This window comes from Epinephelus lanceolatus, chromosome 9 (genome assembly GCF_041903045.1).
Source record: "Epinephelus lanceolatus isolate andai-2023 chromosome 9, ASM4190304v1, whole genome shotgun sequence".
Taxonomy (NCBI): Eukaryota; Metazoa; Chordata; class Actinopteri; order Perciformes; family Serranidae; genus Epinephelus; species Epinephelus lanceolatus.
In genome coordinates, this window is record NC_135742.1 from 46,166,694 (window position 1) to 46,191,057 (window position 24,364).

The 24,364-nt window shown below is 41.7% G+C and overlaps 1 protein-coding gene across 7 annotated transcripts in view; it reads left to right on the plus strand.

Annotated features, from left to right (window-relative positions):
• The window catches only part of LOC117252429 (VIP36-like protein), a 174,074-nt gene that overhangs the window by 117,224 nt on the left and 32,486 nt on the right, over positions 1-24,364 (plus strand). Inside the window, exons 8-10 of one of the 7 annotated variants that reach the window (XM_078171009.1) lie at positions 595-733; positions 942-1,071; positions 1,146-1,310. The exons of 5 other annotated variants lie outside the window; for them this stretch is intronic. In XM_078171009.1, coding sequence (XP_078027135.1) covers positions 595-733; positions 942-1,071; positions 1,146-1,295 — 419 coding nt within the window. In that variant the 3' untranslated portion in view covers positions 1,296-1,310. Of the gene's footprint in view, positions 1-594; positions 734-941; positions 1,072-1,145; positions 1,311-13,337; positions 13,429-24,364 lie in introns of those variants that run through there. One more of the 7 variants, XR_013492064.1, reaches the window with a different exon arrangement.

Sequence of the window (24,364 nt, forward strand, 5' to 3'; positions counted from 1 at the left end):
TCCTGAATCACTCTTAAAGGGAAATTTCGGTTTATTTCAACCTGTCTCCTATCATCCTATATTTGTTTCAAGTGACTAGCGACATAAAAATAATAGTTAGCATGTTAGCCGTTAGCCTAGATACAGCCGGGGCGCATAGTAGCGTCAGACCTGTTAAAACGTAAGTGAACGGGCAACCTTCAAGTGCAAAATTAGTCCACTTTTTTTTTTGTTTTCCACAAAGACCACCTCATATCGTTAGGATAAATGTCAGAGAACATATAGAAAATGACATGTAAACGTGTTGTCTTACCTTACCGGTGTGGTGCCATGTTTGTTTATCATTTAGCTCTGCTTTCCAAACACTTACAGCCATGATAAAAAAAAATGCATGGGAAGACGTCGCATATCAACTAATGCTTCTCAAGCCTTCTGCCTTCGCTCACCAGTTGACTGCGAGAAGAAATGTACAACATTCTGCCGAAAAGCAGAACTGAAACTGCAGCTTTCAAGGCCTGCTCCATGCGCACTGGTATGTAGTGCTTCTTTTTCATTTGCTTGCATGCTACCCTATTCGCTCATATCTATCTAATCCATTTTGATATTCTTATGCAGGTGGAGGCCCCCCTGGCAAAGACTTGAGCGCAATTGCAGAGGTTGTGCAGCACATACTCGGAGAAGATAACGCCAGCATCTCTGGGTTGGATGGCGGCCAGGATCCAGCTGCAATGAAGCTTGATTTGCTTTCAAAAGGGTGAGTTTCCAAATTATTCCTGTTACAACTCTATAGGGATATTTCGCTGCAGCCTAGGTGAGTTTTGGTGAGAGATACGTGTGTAATTGTTGCTGCATATTTGCCAGGCTACTGTTCAGTAAATGTCTAAAATGTGTGTTTGTTAAGTCATAACCATAACAACAAGAGAACCATTTCTGATATTTCAGCCATATTCTTTATTTTTCAGTTTGGATCGAGATGCATCAAGAGAGTCTCCTGTGTCCCCGGGCATCTTCGACGCGCACTCTCCCTGTGCTTTTGATGCAGAGCAGCCAGGCCCAAGCACTTCGTGTGAGGCAATAGGCATCCATCAAGTGGTGGGTGAAAATAAAAAATCAACTTAAATTTTTTGCATCTTGAGTATGCTGTCTCACTAGCTTTTGTTTTCCAGGCCGGGGTGAGTGATTGCGGCCCAGCAGAGGACCCAGATAATCTGCAGGCACTGTGGAGACAAAAAATTAAACTGCAAATTAAAGTGTTGCGGCTCCAAGAGGAGTACTACAGCTTGGCTTTTAAAAAAAAAAGAAAAGATACTGAGTGATAAAAAAGTAATAAAACGAATTAATAAAAAAGCACTGTGTGTATCGGTGATTTCTTGTTATTCTTACCCAAAGTGGAAGCTGCCCCATCACATGGATGAATGTTGCTAGGGACGCTCACATCTCCATCTCCTCCCTCATCGTCATCATCATCATGGGGGTGGGAGGGGCGGGTTTTCAATATTTGTAGTATTTTTTTTTTTTGTTGTTGTTGTATGGTTTTAGTTTGTAAAGCGCTTTGGGGTTGCATTTTTGATGTATGAAAGGCGCTATATAAATAAAGTTTGATTTATTGATTGATTGATCATCGTCTGCTGGTGGGAGTGGGACATTGCGCGCCTTACAAATGTTGTGCAGTATTGCACATGCCATAATGATGCGGCACACTCTGTCTGGAGTGTGCTGTATTTCTGAATGCAGAACGTGGAATCTGCGCTTTCACTGGCCAATTCCTCTCTCCACCACACTTCTTGTGCTTTTGTGTGCCCTGTGACGAAAATAAACCCTCCTATTAAACAATATTCTATAAACTTAATTAAACATTTTAAATTTAAAACAATTAGGCATTTCGTTGGGCTAACCTGTTATAGTTCATTTGGCCTTATGTCTGTGGCATCTGAAAAAGGGTAAGAAGCCAGCGGCGTAAGGGATATCCCTTATCCCCAATTAGTTGACACCCAGGTGGCACAATGTGCCTCTCAAACAGCTGCTTCAGGCCACTTTCATTTAGGATCCTTGCATCATGGGTGGACCCAGGCCACTTGGGTACCACATCCAAGATGTTGTAGTCTGCATCAAACACTACTTGCGTGTTGATACTGTGGTACCTCTTCCTGTTTACATAAATGCTCTCGTCCACGCTTGGAGCGATGATCCTAATATGTGTGCCATAGATTGCACCGACCACTCCAGGGAAGCCAGCTATTTGCATGAATGCAGTTTGCTTCTGTTGAATTGCCCGGGGTGTAGTTGGGAAGGTCATGAAATGCATGATGAGGTGAGGAGCATTAAGGGCCATTATTGTTTCCATAACAATTCTGCTAATTGATGGTTGTGATGGAATCATCAGCATTACACTGTTGCATTTTTCCAGTGGCGAGATATCAAAGCATTGTGATGACCTTTAATGCTGCCGTGAAAGCTCTGCTGCGTGATGTTACTGATGAGCCTGCTTTGTCCAAACGATACCGTTTGATCAGCTGCTCGTCATCAAACAAAGCCAGGACATCCTTCCACGCCCGGAACGTTTGCGCACGTCTCTCTCGCCTCAGTGCCATCCTCTACTGGCAACTTCTAACCACTTAGGACACCTCTGGAGGTCTCTTAAATATCTGGGGGAGTAGGAGTGATTCTTAGACTTGAGAAGGCTGATAAATAGCTTTTATTCTTAAGTTTGAGAGTAGGACTAAATTTCAGAAATTCTCATCACTTAAGACTAAAATGGCGCTCTAAGACGCTTGACAAATATGGCCCCTGAGCTTGAATCTGTGTAAAAGACATTAATGAGTTCTCTGAGTATAGGTCACCAATAACTCTAATGCCCTTACTGTGCCAAAGAGAAAAAATCTTGCTATTAATGCCTGGGGGAAAAGCTTTATTCCCAATTAAAGGAGTTAAGGAAGATGAAAACCCCTTCCTCCCTATATAAGTCACCATCTCTCTCCATACCTTTACAGTGTTATATATAACTGGGTTATTTCTGATGTTGGTTGTTATCTGCTTTTTTTCACGTTAACAAACTAAGAAGATTTGAAGGTAGACAACACCATTCATCCATATGACCCTGTACTCCTTTAAGATAATTATGTACCCAGTCAGATAAGATCCGTGCATGACAGGCCCAGTTATAAAACAAAATATTAGGGAGTCCTAATCCCCCTCTGTCTATGGGAAGCTCTAATGTCTTCATTTTTAATCTGGGTCTTTTACCATGCCAAATAAATTTACTGAGATCTTTCTGTATACTCTTAACTATCTGTTTCGTGATCCATAAAGGTAGCATTTGCATCAGATGAAGTAGGCGTGGAATAATGTTCATCTTGATTAAATTTACTCTTCCGATCCACGAAACAGGAAGATCCATCCACCTGTTAATATCACTGAATTTTTTTCAAAACTGGAAGAAAATTAAGCTTGAACAGATCTTTCAGATTAGTAGAGACCGTTTTTCCTACATAAGTAAGTCCTGATGTAGACCATCTGAAAGGGAAGTTTATAATACAGGGTGGATCAGTAGCACCCCCTAGTGGCATTGCAACTGACTTGTCTAAATTAACCTTATAACCTGACTCCAGCCCGAATGACTCAGTTATCGACAAAATGGCAGGGATCGATCTTCCTGGATTCGAAACAAAAAGTAAAACATCATCAGCATATAATGCTATTTTAAGACTATTCTGCCCCAACTTAATACCAGATATATCAGGGCTGTTTCTAATTGCCTCTGCAAATGGTTCAGTGGCTGCAGCAAATAGCAAAGGTGAGAGGGGATGCCCTTGGCTTGTGGATCTACTCAACCGAAAAGATGGAGATAGGGTACCACTAACCATTACCTTAGCACTAGGAGAATAATACATAAGTTTGATCCATTTAATAAAAACTTCACCCATACCAAATTTTTCCAGGACTTTGTAAAGATAGGGCCATTCTATCCTGTCAAATGCCTTTTCTGCATCGAGCGAGATAACTAGTCCTTCACTCTGTGTTTCATTTGCATGCTGAATAACATTTAGTAATTTACACATATTTGTATATGATAATCTATTTTTTTATGAATCCAGTCTGATCTGTATTAATTATTTTAGGCAACAGCATCTCCAATGTTCTTGCCAGAAGTTTGGAGAGCAGTTTACTGTCCACATTTATTAAGCTGATCAGCCTGTATGAACCGCATTGATCAGCGGGCCTATCTTTCTTAAGAATGAGGGTAATATTAGTTGTATATAAAGTTGGAGGGAGATAACCCCTTTCAAAAGATTCTGTATACATGCGTAGAAGTGGATCTGTTACCAGTTTAGCAAATTTCTTGTAAAATTCCGGTCCATAGCCATCGGGTCCTGGAGCTTTACTATTTTGTAGGGATTGGATAGTTTCAAATAGTTCTTTTTTAGTTACTGGTCTACATAACACATCTCCATTGTCCTATTTCAATGAAACCAAATTCACCTGTTCTAAAAAACTATCTACCTCTTCTGAAGTACTATCAAACTCTGATGTATATAGTTTTTGTAGAATTCCAACATAATATTACATAATTTTTTGGTTTCAAATTGTTTACAGCCAGTGACGTCGACCAGAGAAGAGATGGCATTTGATTCACCTGCAGCAAGACGAGCCAGTAAACGGCCTGGCTTGTCCCCCATTTCATACAACCTGTGCTTAGCATAAAACATTGCAGATTCAGCCTTTTGTGTTAAAAGCTCGTCCAAGGCTGATCTAGCAGCATCTACTCTTCTAGAAAGATTGCTGGATGGATTTTGTTTAAGTTCAGCTTCTAAATTTGCCAGCACTTTTTCCAGCCTTATTTGTTCCTCAAGAGCTGTTTTTTTCTTAGCTGCACTATATGAAATTATTGCACCTCTTAAGTAGGCCTTGACAGCTTCCCATAAAGCTGATGGGCTTATATCCCCAACATCATTAAATGTCATATAGGTTTCAAATTGCTCTTTAATATATGTCATGAAAGGGGGGCTGCTCAGAAGATACAGGTCAAGACACCACTGCCGAGAATTAGCATCATGGAAGGGTGGAGAGAGACATATATGGACAGGAGAATGATCGGATAGCGTACGAATTCCTATGCCACTTTCTTCTAATCTATCCAATACCTGTCTAGAGGTGAAAAAATAATCGATTCGTGAAAAGCTTTGATGAGGGTTTGAAAAAAATGTAAAATCCCTTTCCTTAGGGTGTAGAACCCACCAGGCATCAAACAGGTTTAGATCTGCACATATTTCCCTAGTAACTACTGACCTTTTGGAGGGGGGAGTCTTTAAAGGTGGGTTATGATCTAACTCTGGATTTACCACACAATTAAAATCTCCACCCAGAATGGCGACAGGAGTTAGATATACATAGACAAGACATCAGATGTGAGTTTAGAATAAAATGTACTCATGTAAACGTTTGGTGCATAAACCCAGCCTATCATGATGGACTCCCCATATAAATCAATCAATTCAATCAATCAATTTTATTTATAAAGCCCAATATCACAAATCACAATTTGCCTCACAGGGCTTTACAGCATACGACATCCCTCTGTCCTTATGACCCTCTCAGCGGATAAGGAAAAACTCCCCAAAAAAACCCCTTTAACAGGGAAAAAAAATGGTAGAAACCTCAGGAAGAGCAACTGAGGAGGGATCCCTCTTCCACGACGGACAGACGTGCAATAGATGTCGTACAGAACAGATCAGCATAATAAATTAATTTTCTGTATGATAACAGATTACTCTGCAGGCAACTAAATTTAATCTAACTCGCAGCCATCAAAACCTTCGGTAGAACAGAGTATAAAATGAGAAATAGTTGAAATCATATCTTGCAGTCCAAATAGCTTCATGTATCAAAATAGAAAAATATATATATATACCCATCTATAGGCTATGAATCCTTAAGTAGTTCATTTTGGACCTTGTAATAGGCCTAGTCTGTATCACAAATCCACATCAGATGATCACCGACCTTTAATCCTTTTACTCCGGTATCTGGGTTACCTGTCCCATGCCGTTCACGACTCTCCGTGTCTGTCCTCCATCTGTAAAGGTAAAGTTCTTCTCTCCATACGTGAAAGTGAGTGTAGCAGGGAAGGCCATACGAAACCAGATTTTTTTCTTGATCAGCTGGCCGCACACGTCGTTGAAGCATATCCGTTGCTGAATAACACTTGCTGTGAAGTCGGAGTGAATGGCAAACTCCTGTCCATCATGAGCCAGAGGCTGTCTGGATTTAAATGCTGCAAGTATTTTAATCTTGTCTGTGTAGTTGTGCAGCTTAATCACCACGGCTCGGGGCTTGTCTCGGTTACCTGGCTGCGGTCGGCCAGGTGTGCGATGAGCTCTGTCCAGCTTGATGGTCCCCCTCTTAGTGTCAAGGCCGAGCACAGAAGGGAGCCATGATTCAAAGAAAACAATGGGCTGTCGTCCCTCAGTCCCTTCTCGTAGCCCAAAGATCCTGATGTTGCCGCGACGGTTGCGGTTTTCTTGTTCCTCAATTCTTTGGGTTTGCATGGATATGATCTCCTCGGCCTGGGCTAGCTGTGATTTCATGGTGAAGATGTCATCCTCGGCTGTGGAAATACGGCATTCAGCTTCCTCCATATGGCGATCATCTCTTTCTAACCGTGTGGTGATAGAGTCTAGTGTCTCAGAGAATTTAGACAGTTTCTCCTCAAGCATCGCAGCGACTTTACTGGTAATGTCTTCAACAAGTTTATCACTCACATGCTCCGATGACACAGAGGCTAGGTTAGCTGCGTCATGCTGTGGTTCGGTAACGTTACTTGCGTTTTGCAGCCGTCGCTGCTCTCCTCTGGTTCATATGCTCTGATCTTTTTTAGACATGTTTCTTTGTCTTTGGACGAAGAGCTGTAACCACACTTGGCTGACTAGGTCCACAAATATATGTTTTTAGAAATGTTTGGAGCGGGAGCCAGGTGCTGCACGTCCTCTCAGTGCTGCGTCATCACGCGTCTGATCTGAACACGCGTCTGATTATTATTATTATCTATTTCTCATCATTTGGGAGTCCATTGTAAGCTCTGTCCCTCATTATATCAAAATAAGGAAAATCCTCTTACATGTATGGAATGTGCAGGATGAGGAACAGGCGAACCACAATGGTGTGTGTCCCATCTTCATCCCTCACTATTATGTCTCAACAGAAGCAATCTCAGTAGCCAGAGGAGGACTTGGCAGCAGGCGTGTCCCTCTCCTTCTCTTGGATGCACTCCTTATACGCCGTTGTCAGGTGACCTTAATTGGCTGTGAATTTGCTAGCCAATTGGAAACAGAGTGGAGTGGGGATGGGAGGGCAATCGCATATTCATGTGGTTTGGTGTACATACAATCTTTTTTTAATGCCTCAGTTTAATTTTATTATAGTTTTGTTGTTATTAGTTTGATTTTGGCTTTATTGTTGTAAGTGTTTTTTTTATTATCTTATTTTTATTACATTTTAACTTGTTTTTTGATAGTTAATGTTTTTTGATTAATGATGTTATATATTTTATGATCTACATATTATTTTATCATTACATGACAGTGTGTAAGCACTGGCAGAACTGTCTTTTAGGTGTCTGTTCTTGTCCATTGAACAGAAGATGGAGCTAATCCTCATCTTAATCCTGCTACAGACCAGGATTGGCCGGCAGCATAAATTACCATGGTTACTAGGCTGAGATTCAGGTTAACCACCTTGATGGAACGGAGTTGTGTCTCAGGTTGATGGAACGGAAACCGGAGTTTAGCTCGATGTATCAGGCTTAGCCAGAACCATGGTTTCCTTGGGTACCGATGTGAGGCTACTCTTAGCCACTTTGATGGAACAGAACTCTGGCTCACATTAGCCAGACTTGGCCATTTAAGCCTGGATTTGCCTTTAGCCTGCTTGATGGAATACCCCCCAGATCTGCTTACTTATTGCACACTTTGTTGTGTGACAGATTCAAATCAGTTTATTGATATCAGGTGCATCCTTTTTGCTTTGATTGTACTTGGCTCCATTTCCACTTGTCTGTGAGAGAGAGTCAAATAGCAGCTAAAAAGGATAGACACACTTGTTTTTGCTCCTAATTTCTATTAAAGCTTATTCGCAAATTTGTTAAAAATCCGTGCTTATGAGCACAGAGATACTGTGACGAGAACCGTTAGCAGTGATCCACAGCAGGAATAGGACAGCACCTCACATCCCCATCGTCACACCAGTCATTATTTGTCTTATTCTATGGTTTGTGTTCTTCTCCTCACACATTTACACTAATAGAACCCCACTGAATGCGTTGGTTTGAAGTGCTGGCTGCACGAGTTACCTACTTAGGGGCTACTGACATCAGACAGTGAAGTGAACAGTCAAATAACCTGTTTTTATAAGAAAAGAGAAAGGCCTACATTTTAACTATTTTCAGTTTTGGGGAGGATCCAAATACCAAAAAGATCAATAAATAACCAAGTAAATAGATTTTGCTGTAAAATATTTTTATACAACCATTCATTTAAAAAAAACTAGATATATTTCAGTTATGAAGAAACATGGTTGTGTATGTTTCCCCTGGGGCAGAGGTCTCTCAGAAACTAAAGCCCTTTTTGCAGATTTGTTTCTTACTAATAGTTACAGTATAACAGCATCTCTAATGCTGGTGTATTTGACCAAAGGCAGTGAAGGAGGCACATACAATGGTGATAAATTCAGCTAATATTGGTTTGCTGACAGTGACTTTTCATCAAAGCTACTGCTCTCCCTCTTCTCTCAGCAGCTCGTCTTCTGTTATTGCTAGGCGTGTATGCCCCTCCTCCTTAGTGTTGAACATGTAAATATTTCTAAATGCCAGTTGGTAGACGGAAGCCTCAGTTGACACTGGGAATGTTAACAACACCAAAATACTGCTCACTGCATCTATCACTGGAATATTGCTGGATACAGCATAGTTAAGGTAAGCACTCAGATATTTAATTACTTTTATTATGATTAATGAGGTAATCCCTGTAAATACACAATTCATTTATAAATGTTTGTACAAAATAGCTGTATTTGTGAAGAACTACGCACAAACAAAGGAAATTCAGTAATAAAGGTATTTGCAATATTGCTGTTGTTAGAAAGTAGGCATTGATCAGCATTAATTCAAATAAATCACTGTGACATGTAAAGACTACAAAGTCTGAGGACAGTTAAGTCTCGGCAGACCAAAACAAGTTCAACCCTTATTCCAAAAAAGCTGTGACGCTGTGTAAAAACATAATGCAACTATTTGCAATTCCTTTTTGACCTCTTTTCAATTGAGAATCAGTATAAAGACGAGATATTTAATGTTTAAAGTGATAGTTCAGGTTTTTGGACATGAAGTTGTGTGAAACGCTGACCATCTGTAGCTCTGATGTGACGGTGTCACTACTGTCAATGAGCCTCCTGCTCTGAGAAATAGCCCGTAGTTTACCGGTGAAAAAGTAGTTCTGAAGATATAAGGGGGACACGTAACCAAAAGGTTTTAAGCTACAAGAAGTATGCATGTGTTTTGTTAGACTATTTCAATAATTTTAAAACATCCCCGCATTACGTCAGACCTTGCTATCAATTGGGATTATTTTCTGGCCAGTATCACTCCGCTGTTCAGGCCCGCAAGACAGCACGCCAACAGAAATCAATTAGACAGTTCATCACCACGCCGTGCAGGTGCGCAGGATAGCAACGGCTAACAAAAACTTCATCGGCTGTTTCCAACAGAGAGCCAGTAGGCTATTATTAGTGAGGAAAAAGATGTACTAGCCCTATACCTACTACTTAAGCGTGAACACCGGCTCAGGCTCACGACACACCCTCGTCAGCTGCTGTAGGTAAACAGAGGAATACCAAAATGGTGCAAACTTGTGATTTCCCCAGCTGTGGGAATAAAAACATCGCTGGCTCCCAATTCCATTGGTTTCCTGTTACAGATGTAACCCGTAGGCAACTTTGGCTTGTGTCAATTGGGATGAACCTCGCTACCAAGCCGGCGAGGGTAAAGCAACTGCGTGTATGTCAAGCTCACTTCAGCTGCCCACAGATCCCGACGGACAGAGAAAACGCAATTTCCACACTGCTGTGCCCAAAGAGAGATTTATTACCTAATACCAGTCTATATAACGATGTCTGTAACTGATTGTCTGTAAAACAAAATGTTTGATTTAACTAATAGCCTGTTGTGTTGTGGAGAGTACATTATACGCGGCCTCGTTTTACCGTCAGCATTTAGTTTATTATATTAGGCTAACTGCTAAATCCATGACATGAGTAATCAAACACATAGAAATGTGAATTCATATGTGATTATGACCAGTCTCTGCTTTGTTCTGGTGGTGGGTTAGCCAAAGTTGCCTACGGGTTACATCTGTAACAGGAAACCGATGTAATTGGGAGCCAGCGATGTTTTTATTCCCACAGCTGGGGAAATCACAAGTTTGCACCATTTTGGTATTCCTCTGTTTACCTACAACAGCTGACGAGGGTGTGTCGTGAGCCTGAGCCGGTGTTTGCGCTGTAGTAGTAGGTATATAGGGCAAGTACATCTTTTTCCTCACTAATAATAGCCTACTGGTTCTCTGTTGGAAACCGCCAATGAAGTTTGCCTTTGCCGTTGCTATCCTGCGCACCTGCACGGCGTGGTGATGAACTGTCTAATTGATTTCTGTTGGCGTGCTGTCTTGCGGGCCTGCACGGCGGAGTGATACTGGCCAAAAAATAGTCCCAATTGATAGCAAGGTCTGACGTAATGCGGGGATGTTTTAAAATTATTGAAATAGTCTAACAAAACACATGCATACTTTTTTGTAGCTTAAAACCTTTTGGTTATGTGTCCCCCTTATATCTTCAGAACTACTTTTTCACCGGTAAGCTACGGGCCATTTCTCAGAGCAGGAGGCTCGTTGACAGTAGTGACACCGTCACATCAGAGCTACAGATGGTCAGCGTTTCACACAACTTCATGTCCAAAAACCTGAACTATCACTTTAAACTCATAAACTTTATTGTTTGTTTTTTTAAATGTACAATCATTCTGACTTTGATTCCTGTAAAATATTCCAAAAAGTTGAGACAGGGACAATGAAAGACTGGTAAAGATGTGAAATGCTCAAAAACCATGCACCGCATTCCACAGGGAAACATCGTTATATTAATGGATACACACTGAACATGATGACACACAGTATGGCATCTGCAATAACATGAGAAGATACAACAACCTTTGTGGGATATTTTTCTGGTGGCGCACTGGCGGAAGTGAAGTAGTATGGATAAAAGAAAAATGAAAACAATAAACAGTTTATGTAAGGTGGTAACATGACATAGTAAATATGATAATATCACCTGAAATCCTGTTGGTAATGCATTGTATTACTTAATTATTGCTAAAGCATAATATATTTCTGTAACGCCTTTCTTGTGTGTTACACCCAAGACTGGTTGGCAAACAGTCCAACAGTTTAAGTTTCTCAACACTCAACTGCAAAAAATTTAGGGATTTCAACATATGAAATTCATAATATCATCAAAAGATTCAGATAATCTGGAGAAATCTCTGCATGTAAGGGCAAGGATGAAAACAAACATTGATGGGCGTGGCCTTTGACCTTTGTATAACAACACACATTCTCAGATATTTAGTGGATAATCTGGAGATAAGAGCAGGTAATAATGATTAAATGGAGCTTAAATAGGTCACAAGTGTTCATTGTGCCATATGGCTGTGTTGCCATATCAAACAGTGGTGTCCTGTAAACACTGTGCTACCATGATGACCAGCAGCTTCACCTGTTTTCATTCACAAGAATTGCAGGATAACTGTCAGCAACAAAAACACCCCAGCCCTCAAGAGGGGGTTTACTCATTGTGGTCAACAGTCCTTTATGTATGTGAAGTTATGCTATTTTCTTTCCAATTTTGACTGAAATTGAGGCTGAGCTCATGGTTGGCTCAGGAGGGGGTTTGCTCATCCTAGTCAACAGTGTTTTCTAATGGTTCTAATGGTAGTTATTGGTTATGGATGTGGAGAACACCAGCATGCATCTGCCCCACAGCACCATCCACAGAGCAGGGCAACACCAATGAATGGCCAGGACCAGAACCAACACCCCCACATGCCATCATGTCCAGGTGGACAGGAGGTTGAGTGGAGGGCTTGGGCATTGTGATCCAAACTAATACAAATTTCTAATTTAATTAAAGTTAACATCTAATCTCACTAACATCTCAGCTGCTCCAGGGGTTGAAATTGAAATGGTTACAATATTAAAGTATTATTACTGATCAGAATTTGTCATACAGATCACACACTGAAAATCTTGTTTCTAAGCTGAAACTTAAATTAGACTTCTTTTATCAGAAATAAATTTTGTTTGTTCCTCAAGGCAAGGAAACACTTGTTTTCTGCAACCTTTTTACTTTTATTGGACTATGGGGATCTATTATTTATGAATGTGCCTGACCAGAGCCTTACAGGTTGCATACTGTATACTATTGTGCTTTACATTTTATTACTTGCTCTGGAAATCACATACACCACTGTACACTGTATGCTGCTACTAAATGGCCCTCTCTGTGTGTCTGCAGACTTTCACATTGGATGTTTTTATATATAAATCTCTACTTAGGCTGATTCCCTCTAATCTGTGTACATACATGTGTACATACATGTGTAAAAACCAAAAGCAATATGGCCTTCACTCTCACAATATTCTACAAATGCTGGTCCTAAGGTTCAAACAGAACTAGGCAAAAGAGCTTCCAGATATACTGCTCCTTATTCCTGGAATAAAGTACAGAAGGACCTGAAAATGTCTGAGCTGAATACTGTGGAGGGGTTTCATTCAGTTTTAAGGATCAACAATTTATTGATTGCTCCTCAACTTGTCATTGCAATCATTTTAGAAAATTGTACATGTATAAACATGTACAATTTTCTAAAATGATTATACGTAACATATTATAACATGCATTTTAACTGGACATTGTGCTCACTAATTTGTGGTGTGTGACAATTGTTTTTGTCTGTTTTTTGTTGCTGTGATGTTTATGCTGCTCTCTCGACCAGGTTGATTGTGAAACAGAGATTTTTGATCTCAATGAGATTTTTAGGACATATATATTTATATATATAGCTCTGTAACACCAATACCAATTTAAGAAAAAGCAAAAAAACATTTGCGACCAAAATTCAGGAGACACAAATCATTTGTGTGCATAAAAAGAGTCTGACTAAAACCTAAAAATTAGAGCAGAAACAAAAGTGTCGGTAAAGATTTTGTTCAGTGTAAGTGTAACTAGTATTTTAATAAATATCACTCTTACAGATCTTACAGAGGAAGATTATCAAGAAGAATGAATCGCTCCTGTGTAAACTGCTTGAAAACTATGGTGATAAATCTCAACTTCCTGTGTTGGGTAGGTGGTTAAATACACTGCAGTCATCACACACTTGTGAATGTATAATACCTTTTTTTTTTTTTTTTAATTTACATGCACTTTGGTACTGATTGTTAATAACATGAGTATTTTTTTAATAACATGAGTATTTTTGCATTTTTACTTATAACAATCAGTCAATCAATCATTTGTGTGTTGCATGTAATTATACAAGGCACAACTCCACTGAAATGTGATCTGAACAGGTCCTTTAACTTGTGCACTGTAATTTTATCCTTATATTGTTGGCTGCTGCTTTATAACTGACTAGATCCGGTTTCCAGATGGCTCTAGTAATCCATGGTTTTTGGTTGTGTAATGATTTAACTGTCCACACATCTGACCTCAATAACAAGACTGCAGGTCAATTCTCCCAAACACAGGTGGCACTGCACTGCAGCTGCCTCTGAACAGCAGTGATCCACAGCAGGGACAGGACAGCACCTCACATTTTCACCATTATACCAGTCCTTATTCACCATAAAGTACACGTCTCCTCTGCTTCTCTCGCCAGAGTCCTCTGCTCTGACCCGTCAAAGTCCCTTGCTCTATTAGATCAGCATATCGAAAAAAATAACTTGGTTGAATGGTGCTGTCCAGGATTAAGCCAAGTTTGTGTGAACCAAAGGATTATACAATTCCTGTTAGAAACTGATGCAGCACAGAGGTCGTCCTCTTTATTTTCCAATGCCTGTACAATGGCGAACAGGATGCTAGTTTAGCTGATGCCCATCTTCTTCATCTTTTCCTCAATGTTTGCTGATGTTTATATTCAAAAACCTCGACTTAGCTAGCTAGAAGTCGGCAGGAGTTTACAGTCTGGTGAATTCATTTCAACATCCCAATGAGTGACTCACAGCCACACGCTGACAGAGAGGCAGGGCTCGAAATTGCGACCGTTTTGGTCGCATATGCGAGTGGCACTTCTGTCACTCAGAACTAGAAGCCGTAGCTAATTCACGCCGGACAGAAGAGAAAATGAAGAGACTTTTTTAGAAAAAAACACCACTGAACCACCACTGAACTAGCCTGGCGTTGCCAGAATATGAGCTTGTGAGTGTCAGGTCAAACTGGAATAAAATAAAGAACTGAACAGTAACTAAAAGACAAGCAAAACCGAGGAATCCACTTCCACAATAAACCGGAAGGAGGAACCCTTCGCACTATCGCCCAGTTACTGCCCGGGCCTTAAAAGGCGGCGCACATCATCACAGGTAAAGAGTGAACAAAGGTACACAGGCAGCAGGCATATATCTGTTCCCTCATCTTTCGCAGTGCCAATGCAGAGTGAGAGCATCTAAACACCAGAGAGGCAGCCGGTAAGACGCTGAACTGTTTAATGAGGAGACTTTGCACGGAGGTAGTGCATTGTGATTAACTGGTTGTGTTAACGCTAGCTTAGCCACGGGGTCGGACGCCCAGTAACGCGTGGCTTGGTAACTAATTGTCTGTGTGCGCTGATTGCTTGTTAATCTCCCTCCTGACTTTTGAAATGTGATGTGTGTAAATTTAAATTGGTATGTGTTGAGCACAGTTTAAAAGTGTTTCACTTCGACATTTAGTGAATTATTATGAATGTATGTTGATTGTATTGGGTGTATCACTGGAGTAATTTGTAGTAGTAGATTGGGAGAGCAACTTGAATATAACATGATTTGAATCATTTCATATCAATAGTTTCAATTCAAGCATTTATACTCATACATACTCTTAATTGTAAGCATTTTTGTAATTGTGATAGTGTAATTTTGGAATTTCATTTTAATAAAATTTGACCATAAAATTAATGTTAAAACCCTTTCAAAATTAAGGTTAAAAAGCCTGTAAACATTTGTAATGAAAGGTTAAGAAGTAATTCATGTTAAAATACATTTAATGGTAAAATACAGAAATTGAGACAAGTTAAAACACATTAAAATATACATTTAAAACAACAATAAATATTTAAAAAGTAGTGAAAATCATACTTACCTGAAACTATGCTAAACCATTTACAGCAGTGGGTAACTTTATTTGCACTTGATTTGTAATTTAATGTAAAAATAATTGGGTTTCACAATATTTAAGTCTTTATTTTCTGGTATTTTGTATACTTATTTTCTGTTGGTGATTCTGATTGGACTTTAAACTTTTTTCTCTGGTTTTGTGGTTCTTTGATTGAAAGGTTTTTCACCTACACATGACAAATGGCATAAAATGCTTGCTTCTAAAAATAAAGGAAGGAAAAGGAAAAGCAGCCTGGTCATTGAGTGAAATCCAGTTAAGACCTCTGGTAGATGCCTCTCTCCCTTTCAAGTGGGGATATTGCATGGAAAACACACTTAAGAACTTGACAGTGAGACTGGGATGGTTTCACCAGGCTACCACTGAACACCACTGTGAATGAAAGAGAAACCTTCATTTTCATCTTTCACAATGTAATGTATACAGTATAATGTCGACTTTTTGTTGCAATAAAAAAAATCGATTACACTGTTGGTGTTTCTTACATTACAGTGGGTGCTCCCAAAATTTTGCAGTGCTACCATATAAAGTTAATTTCAAGCCCTGCAGAGATGTGACTGGAAATGTCCATGCCTACGTCATATTCAGTGAGGTTCAGGTGGCTAATGTAGATAGATTCATGCATTAAAGGGGCAAAAAGCGAAATCGTTTCACCACTAGGTTTGCTGTTGTGCACTACCTGTAGACCAAAACAAAGTGTGTCATGAGCCACACCTCGCTTTACCTTTGGGAAAGGCTTGAGGCGAAGCAGGCTCACAGCTTATGTGTTTGCCACTTTCTTTTTCATTTTAATCCACACCATGATCTTTTCCTAACCCTAACCAAGTGGTTTTTGTGCCTAAACCTAACCAGACCTTAACCACAGGGCATCATGATGATTTCAGAACGGACTTCAGAACAATGGGTTTAAAATGGTCGGAACAATGGGATGTCGGACCAATGGGCAGTTCCCGAGCTCACCAGGTTGCCCGCCTGGCTCGCGGGCTGCTCAAGCTCCGGACATTAACCCATCCCGGGGTTAATGTCCGGAGGTCATTAACCCCGGGATGTCAGGTGGGGATTCACATGAACGTACATGAACACGCAGCCGGACAGGCTTGTAAACAAGGGGCTGGAGATCAACACAGAGAGAGGGTGTGTGAGGTCATGCTATACTCCAGATGAAATTACACCTCTAGTTCTTCACATAGCAATTTTTGAATTCCTTCAATCTAGAAATGATGAATTTCGCTTATTGCTCCTTTAAATAGCCTTCTATTTTTACCTGCTGCAGTTGTAACTACTAATGTTTTTTTGTATTTTTCACTTTCTTTTTTCCAACACAGAACATTAATTTCAACTTTAGAATTACAGATTATTTTTTAGGGCTTTTTGCCTTTTAATGAACAGGATAGAGTGAAATGGGGTGAGAGAGAGAGCGGGGGGGAGACATGCAGCAAATGGTTGCAAGCCGGAGTCAAACCTGCGACGGCTGAAGTGAGGCATTACCTCTGTACATGGGGCGCCGGCACTATCCACTACGCTACCGACGCTCCAACTTTAGAATTACAACAGTATTTAGCAAGTAGAACAAGACGTGCTTTCCGGCCACCAGATGGCGCTATTTTCACCGTCTTAATTGCTGCTGAGGCTGTCAGACCATAGATTTTATTTATTATTTTATCTGCTTTGCTTCAACCGATCACCACTAAAATTTTATCATCTGTTCCTTTTCCCATTATCCACCGTTCCTGAAAATTTCATCAAAATCTGTTCATAACTTTTTGAGTTATTTTGCAGACAGACAAACAGACAAACCAACGCCGGCGAAAACATAACCTCCTTGGCGGAGGTAAATATGCTTTTCTCTATAAACATTATCGTTAGCTCAATTGACATTAATGTAATGAAGTGTTTCACCCCTTACAGATTATAGTTCACTTATGAGAATTCACTTGTTTTTCATTAAAAAATAACTTTCAAACGGATTTCTTTTGGTACACTGGCAAAAATAAAGCATTCAATATTCTATTTGGCCATTTTTTGATATGAATGTTTCTCTTGGAGTTGATGGTTGTTGGACAATACTCTCATTATCTGAAAATTCATCATCATGATCAGAGTTGATCTCAAGATCATCTTCATTTTTAGACAATTCCTCCTCAACTTCACTATCCTGATCAAGGATATGTTCCAGAGCCTCCTGGGTTGTCATTCTCTTGTGTCTCGATTTGCAAGAAATGTGATATTTTTACCCTTCCTCCATTATCACTGCCGTGTCAGTAGTCATTTTTCATTTTTATGTTCATTACACTAATCAAGTCCAGCAGAAACGGTTTCATGCTCCAATACTTAATAAAAAACATGTTTTCTGTGTTCTTAAACTTTGAAATGGGTCAATTTGACCCACAACATGACAGGAGGGTTAACTAAAACATCTAAGCCTTTTGCAATGAGTGTAAACCTATTTAGATATTTTTTTTCCTTTTTACTGATCTGCCTTTACTACTAAATCACAATACCTTGCTCTCTTTTCCTCAAGATACTCAGCCCTAGTTTGTGGATCAGCATTCTTCCTGGCCCTGTATAGTCTCTGCCTCTCTTCATTAGACAGCGGCATCTGGAAGAACAAAACTGACCCTGAAACATCAAAAACTATACTAAAACCTTATTAAAACATAAATATTAGATTATAGCATTATTATTGGTTCATTTTTGGACAATAACTTCACAAAAATCTATGATAATGGCCTGTGTTCATTGAATCAGATGAATTCAACATAAATAACAGAAAATGCCATAAAAGTAAAAAAAAAATACATAATATTGTTATTAATATAATATAACAATATCAAGTCAATGCCTAAAAAGCTACAGATACTAATACAAATCTGTATTGATAAACATGTCCATTCTGGATAACAGAGGACATGTCCTGGGTAACAGAAGATCTTTGTTATCCAGGGAGGACATACCGTTATCCAGGAAGGGGAAAAAAAACAATTTTCCCTTTATAATCAGGCTTTAACTCGGCCTACTGTGGAAAACTATGACTTAAACTTCAACACATCAATGTCATCTTTCACATGAAATAGGTAGTTTTTAAATATATAAACATCATAAATGTTTTATTAGCGTTATCCAGAAAGACACATGATTTGAGGACATATCGCACCAGTGACCAAAAAGATCAAAATATCAACATTTTAAGAGAGACTTTCTGACCTTGTAATGTGTTTTGGGGGTCCTTCAGAATCTTCTGGCTGATGCAACAGTCTGTCACATGACTATCCAAATCAAAATATGGTAATATATCCACCTTATTTTCAAACATGTAAGTAAATAGTGATCAACTTCCGTTTTTTTGTGCGTGACTTCCGGTCAGCCGCTTTCCCTCATGCTTTCCCTTACCGGAGCTAACGGTGCAAGCTAATTTTTTTTCAATTTTCAGTTGTTTATGTTAGTCAATCAGTTAGTTAGTTAGTTAGTCTGTGTCTTTTGTATAGATAACTGTGGCCACGTTTCCGTTATAACAGAAATTTATTCCCTCTAAACGCGAATAAGTCGCACGTCAGTCATAAACTATGAACCAAAAAAGCACAATCTATCCCAAGTGAGACAAACTGCTTGATCCCCATCTCCAGTGTACCAGCAGAGAACCTGCAGAACCGAATCAGCGAAAAAACACACCAGGCTAAGCCTCTCTACCTGAGCAGCTGAAGCTGCGGCTCGCACCCTCGACACACAGACGGTGCTTCTGCATGCCAGCCAAACGTGTGTGCAACTGTGAGAAATAAATATGTGAGGTGTACGCTGCTTTTCTATCTTTTTATTTTTTTTTTTCCCTTTTCCTTTCTTTCTATCTACATATAACCACCAAGATGTATCTCATTCCTCTTGCTCTCGAGTGTGGTCCCATGTCTATATAGTCTAACGTGAGGTGTCTGAAAGGACCGTCTGGGGGTGGTATATGCGCCAGTGGGGCTGTAAAAACTTTCCTGATGTTGTATCTTGCTCAAGTTTCGCATTCGCTTAGTACTCTATCTACCGTGGCTGCCATGAATGGTGACCACCATACTGCTTGCAATTTCCATAGGATCTCCCCCCTTGCGCAATGGTCACTACCATGCGCCCAAATTATTGCATGTCTTAACAGTAAGGTTGGTAATACAAAATGGCCATGACTATCTCGCCAGAGACCATTTGTTGGGCCCTGTTGCACTGTTCTGATGGCTCCTCGTTTCACCCATAGGCGCTTTTTGGCCAGTTATAAGAGAGGACATGGTAGTGAGGGGTTCACAGTCTTGTATGGTTAAGATGGGTGCCATTATTGCACCTATTGCTGCCTGTTTGGCTGCCACATCAGCAAGGTTATTCCCTTTGGCTATCAACGAATCAGTCTTTTGGGATGGCACCTCCATGAGTTACAGGAGTGCCGTCAGCTCTGCGAAACCCTCTTTGTTTCCATATGTTAGCATGAACATGGCAAACTCCATAGGCATATGCTGAGTCTGTGTATACATTTAGCGACTTTCCCTCTGCTAATTTACATGCTGCTGTTAGAGCTTTTATCTCCGCAAGCTGGGCTGAGCAAGGCTGAGCAAGTTTACATGATTTCAATGTCACGAAAGTTTGCTCATCGTTGTTGAGTTGGACAACCCCGTAGCCGGCGTGGCTACCAGTGGCGTCTCAGAAACATGACCCATCAACAAACAGTGTGAGATCAGCCGGTATTGGTTGGTTATGTAAGTCTTCTCTAGCACGCATAAATTTCTCTGTATCATGAATACAGTCATGTGGCCTACCTTCTGTTGGTAACACCAGTTTTGTGGCTGGGTTGATAATGGTACAGCGCTGAATGTTAAGTTCAGGGGCCGATAGGATTACCTCATAGCCCGTGCGTCTGGCTTGTGTTAAAACAAATCGTGGACTTGTCAATAGCGCATGAATTTGGTGGGAAGTGTACAACGTCACAGGATGTCCCATGGTTAGTGATGATGCTTTCTGAAAGGCAAAGACAGCTGCGGCTAGCCCCTGATAGCAAGGTGGCAAACCAGCCTCTATGTTGTCCAGCTTGGTGCTATAATATGCTAAAGGTTGCTTCCCTGTAGGTGTGTCTTGCATAAGCACAGCACAGGCAAAGCCTGACCTTTCAGCCACATATAGATAAAAAGGTTTGGTATAGTTAGGAGTCCCCAACACTGGAGCGGATTGCATGTCTATTTTTAGAGCTTGGAACGCTCCTTCTGCTTCCTCTGTCCATACCAACTGTGCTGTGTTATTGGTTTGCCCTGCTGCCCTTATCAGAGCCCTGAGCGGAGCAGTTTTTATGGCATAGTCACAAATCCACGGCCTGCTGTAGCCTGTCATGCCCAAAAAAGATAACATCTGGCCCACCGTTTGCGGTTGAGGAGCCTTGATCACTGCCTCTAATTGAGATGGTGCAATACATCTTTTGTCCCCACATAGCCTTCTCCCCAAGTATTCTACCCACTGTTGGCAGAACTGCAGTTTGTTTTTACTGACCTTGTGCCCTCCTTCTGCTAAAGCTGTGAGCACGGCAATGGAGTCCTTCCCACATTGTTCTTTTGTAGGGCTACAGATAAGCAGATCGTCTACGTACTGCAACACTGTGCTAGGCTCGTTCAAACTTGCTAGATCTTGCGTCAACACGCGGTTAAAGATAGAAGGCGAATCCGAGAATCCCTGCGGAAGTCTTGAGTAAGCATATTGCTGATTTTCGTACATAAAGGCAAACAGATATTGAGAATCTGGATGTAATGGTACACTGAAAAAGGCTGAACATAAATCAATAACTGTGTACCACTGGGTGTTTGGCGGGATGTTTGATAGCAACATGTGTGGGTCTGGAACGTGTGGTACTTCCCCGTCTACCATCGCATTAACTGCTCGCAAATCATGGACTAGACGATAATCTGTTGAATTTGGTTTTCTCATGGGAAAAATGGGTGTGTTGCAACGGCTTTTAATTTTAACCAACACCCCTGCTTCCACCAGACCCTTAATCGTTGGCCTGATACCGTCAATCGCATGCTGCTTGAGGGGATACTGTTTCTGATATGGTAGATTAATGTGTGGCTTCAGCTTAATGTGAACAGGTTGGGCTGATTTTATCAAGCCTACATCAGTCTTATGAGCTGTCCACAACTGGGGTGGAACTTGGTTTAGCATTTCATCATGTTCTACAGTGACTACCGTATGTGTGGGTGTGCTTCCATCTACCATTACCTTACCTGCTACTGCCTCATCACCTACTTTGATTGAGACACTGATAAACTGCTTATCTTTTGAGATGTGAATGTACTTATTCTTTGTGGGCATCCATTCTTGCACCTGCAGGGCACGCTTGACCATAGGGCCAAGATGAGGAGACTCATAACCTTCTGCCACTAACAGTGTGATGTGCGGCGTAGAATTTGGTACCTGAAACCACCCAGACAATTCTTCCGGAAGGCGGACGGCTGCTGCTACGCCTTCTGGTCCCAAAAACATGTCTTCGCTTGTGTTTAGACATGGTTTCTTGTTGATTACCGCATCCCAACATTCTTGGTAATCTACATGAGTCAGATCTTTGTCATACATGAGCGTGCAGTGCAGTGGCAGAGTGGGGGTATGTGCTGTGTCATAGTGAAGTCGAATCCACACCTCCCATTCAGTCCATGCCTGTTTGAGGTGTGAGTCTTCTGGTGTCAGCTGGAGCCAATAGGCAAGTGCTTGTTGTTTTTCTGTCGTGCCCAGGGGACGCTGTGACATCATGTTTTGCGGGCGTTCGTCAGGGAAATCCAAATACAGTCCATCTTGGGTGCACATGATCTTCGCTTTCAATGGGCACAGAATGTCTCTTCCTAACAGGTTTACTGGGGTATGGGCTGAATATAACAAGGGTGCACATATGGTTTTGCCTGCAATGAGCATTGGAACGGGCTCCGTCAGTGGTATGACTTGTGATTTCCCAGAGAAGCCTATTGTTTTTATAGATGACGTGGAGAGGGGGAACCTGGAACCTTCTTTTCCAATGCATGAATACGTAGCTCCTGTGTCTACCATAAAAGGGTATTCACGGTCGTGAATGACAACAGGTATGATTGGTTCATCATGTGACTGTAGTGATATAGCTGGTGACATTAGTTCCCCCTCAGGCTCCTCCGGTCACCCCTACCAAGGGCGTCCCTGCTCCGTGTTGGGCCAGTTCTGTGCTGGACCCTCCCATGGATTGCTAGAACACTGGCTCCGTATGTGGCCTGGTTGACCACACCCCCAGCACAGATTATCAGGTGGAGCCGGATTAGCTCCTGGGTAACCTGTGCCCATGTCTGTGGGGCCTGGGTGCTGGTTGGGCGCAGTTTGCTGGTAAATGTGTTGGTTCCCTGGTATGTAGTTTCGGCCCCCCTTCCATCCTCCCCGAAATGTTGTATCTCCACTGGGTCCACCTCGGCCCCGCCCCCTTGGGGGCCGCTGGTTGCCGCCGCCTCTTGGTGCTTGCTGCTGGTAATAGTAATGGTGATGCGTGGCATTGGCAGAATTGTCATTTCCTGCTGTGTTTGGGTCTGTTGGGGCTGGCTGCAGGGGCGCTTGGGGCTGAACGGCCTGTGGAGCTGTCTGATTTGTCATCACCATGGGGGCCTGAACCTTAGTGTTGTCTTTCTCCTTCTTAGTTCTTACTTAGTTCTCCCAACTGCAGCTGTGTCAGTTTGTTGGCCAGTTGTTTGCTATCCTCTTCCATTTTCTTTTCTGTCTTTTCTGTAGAGCTCCACATGATGGATAATGTGTTCTGAAAACAGTGGCCAGTCCATCTTCATCAATCCTACCACACCCTCTGTACATCTTCTGGCATGGCTTTTTTAACCATCATTTTGAACAGACTCTGAGTCGTTTTATTAGCATTCCACGCTTCTCCTGTCTCTTCCTTCCACCTTTTCTGGAAGCTGTGTAGGAACTTGGAGGGACATTCATCATCCGCCATGGTCTCTCTCTCCAGCTTGGACGGGTCTCTCTTTGCCGGGTAGTGCGTTTTCAGCTGTTACCACACCCGAGAACGGTAGTGTCCAAAACTCTCATCATCGTATACATTGTTACCAATAGCTGCACTTAAGCGAGCGTCGGTGAATATTTCCAGGGTGGTCTGTTTTCCTGCCACATAGGTGAGTATAGCTTTGATGTCTCCTAAGGCCAACTGTATACCAGCTGTGGTTTCTTCTAAAGCCATTATCCATTTATCGGCCCCATCTGTGAGCACTGGTAGGCGTTCTGCCAGGCCTATCATGTCCATGAAGGGCCAGGGCTCGTACTGTTTTCTTCCACCAGTTTTTGTTACAAGGGGGCACATGTGGGAACCTTCGCTCTCTTCATCCGACAGGTCCACCAGTAGGTTACCGACTCTTTTCCCGCTTCTTAGTTCCATGCCAACTCGGTCTTGGCTTCTTCTATCTGTTATCTGTCCTTTGTCAGTGATCTGTGCCTCTTCTGACCGTGCTCTATCGGACTCCATAGTGCCTTGGAGTGTCAGAGTGATATGCTCTGTTGCGGAGCTAACTTGGGGTTCCCTCTGTCTCTGCTGAGAAGCCCTATGCTCCTCCAGCCGCTCCTCCAATTTGTCTAACTCCTGAGTCATACGCCGTACCCTGTCTTCAGTTCTCTGGGCAGCTCCTTCCAACTGCCGGAGTATCTGTTGGTCTTGGGTGCTGGCCGGTGATGCTCCCCTTGGGGCACCTTTCTCGGGACCGTGCCCACCCCCATCGGATGGTTCGTCTTTCATCTTCTGACCTGGGTAAGATGTGGGGTTGATGGTGGCTGTCCCCTGATGCTCTTCCTCCTGGCGCACCCGACGGCGCTCCGCCTCCCATTCCAGCCATTCTTGCCACTGTCGTTCCTCCAGGGCACTCAGGGGTCTGGATTGTGGTACCAGCCCCTC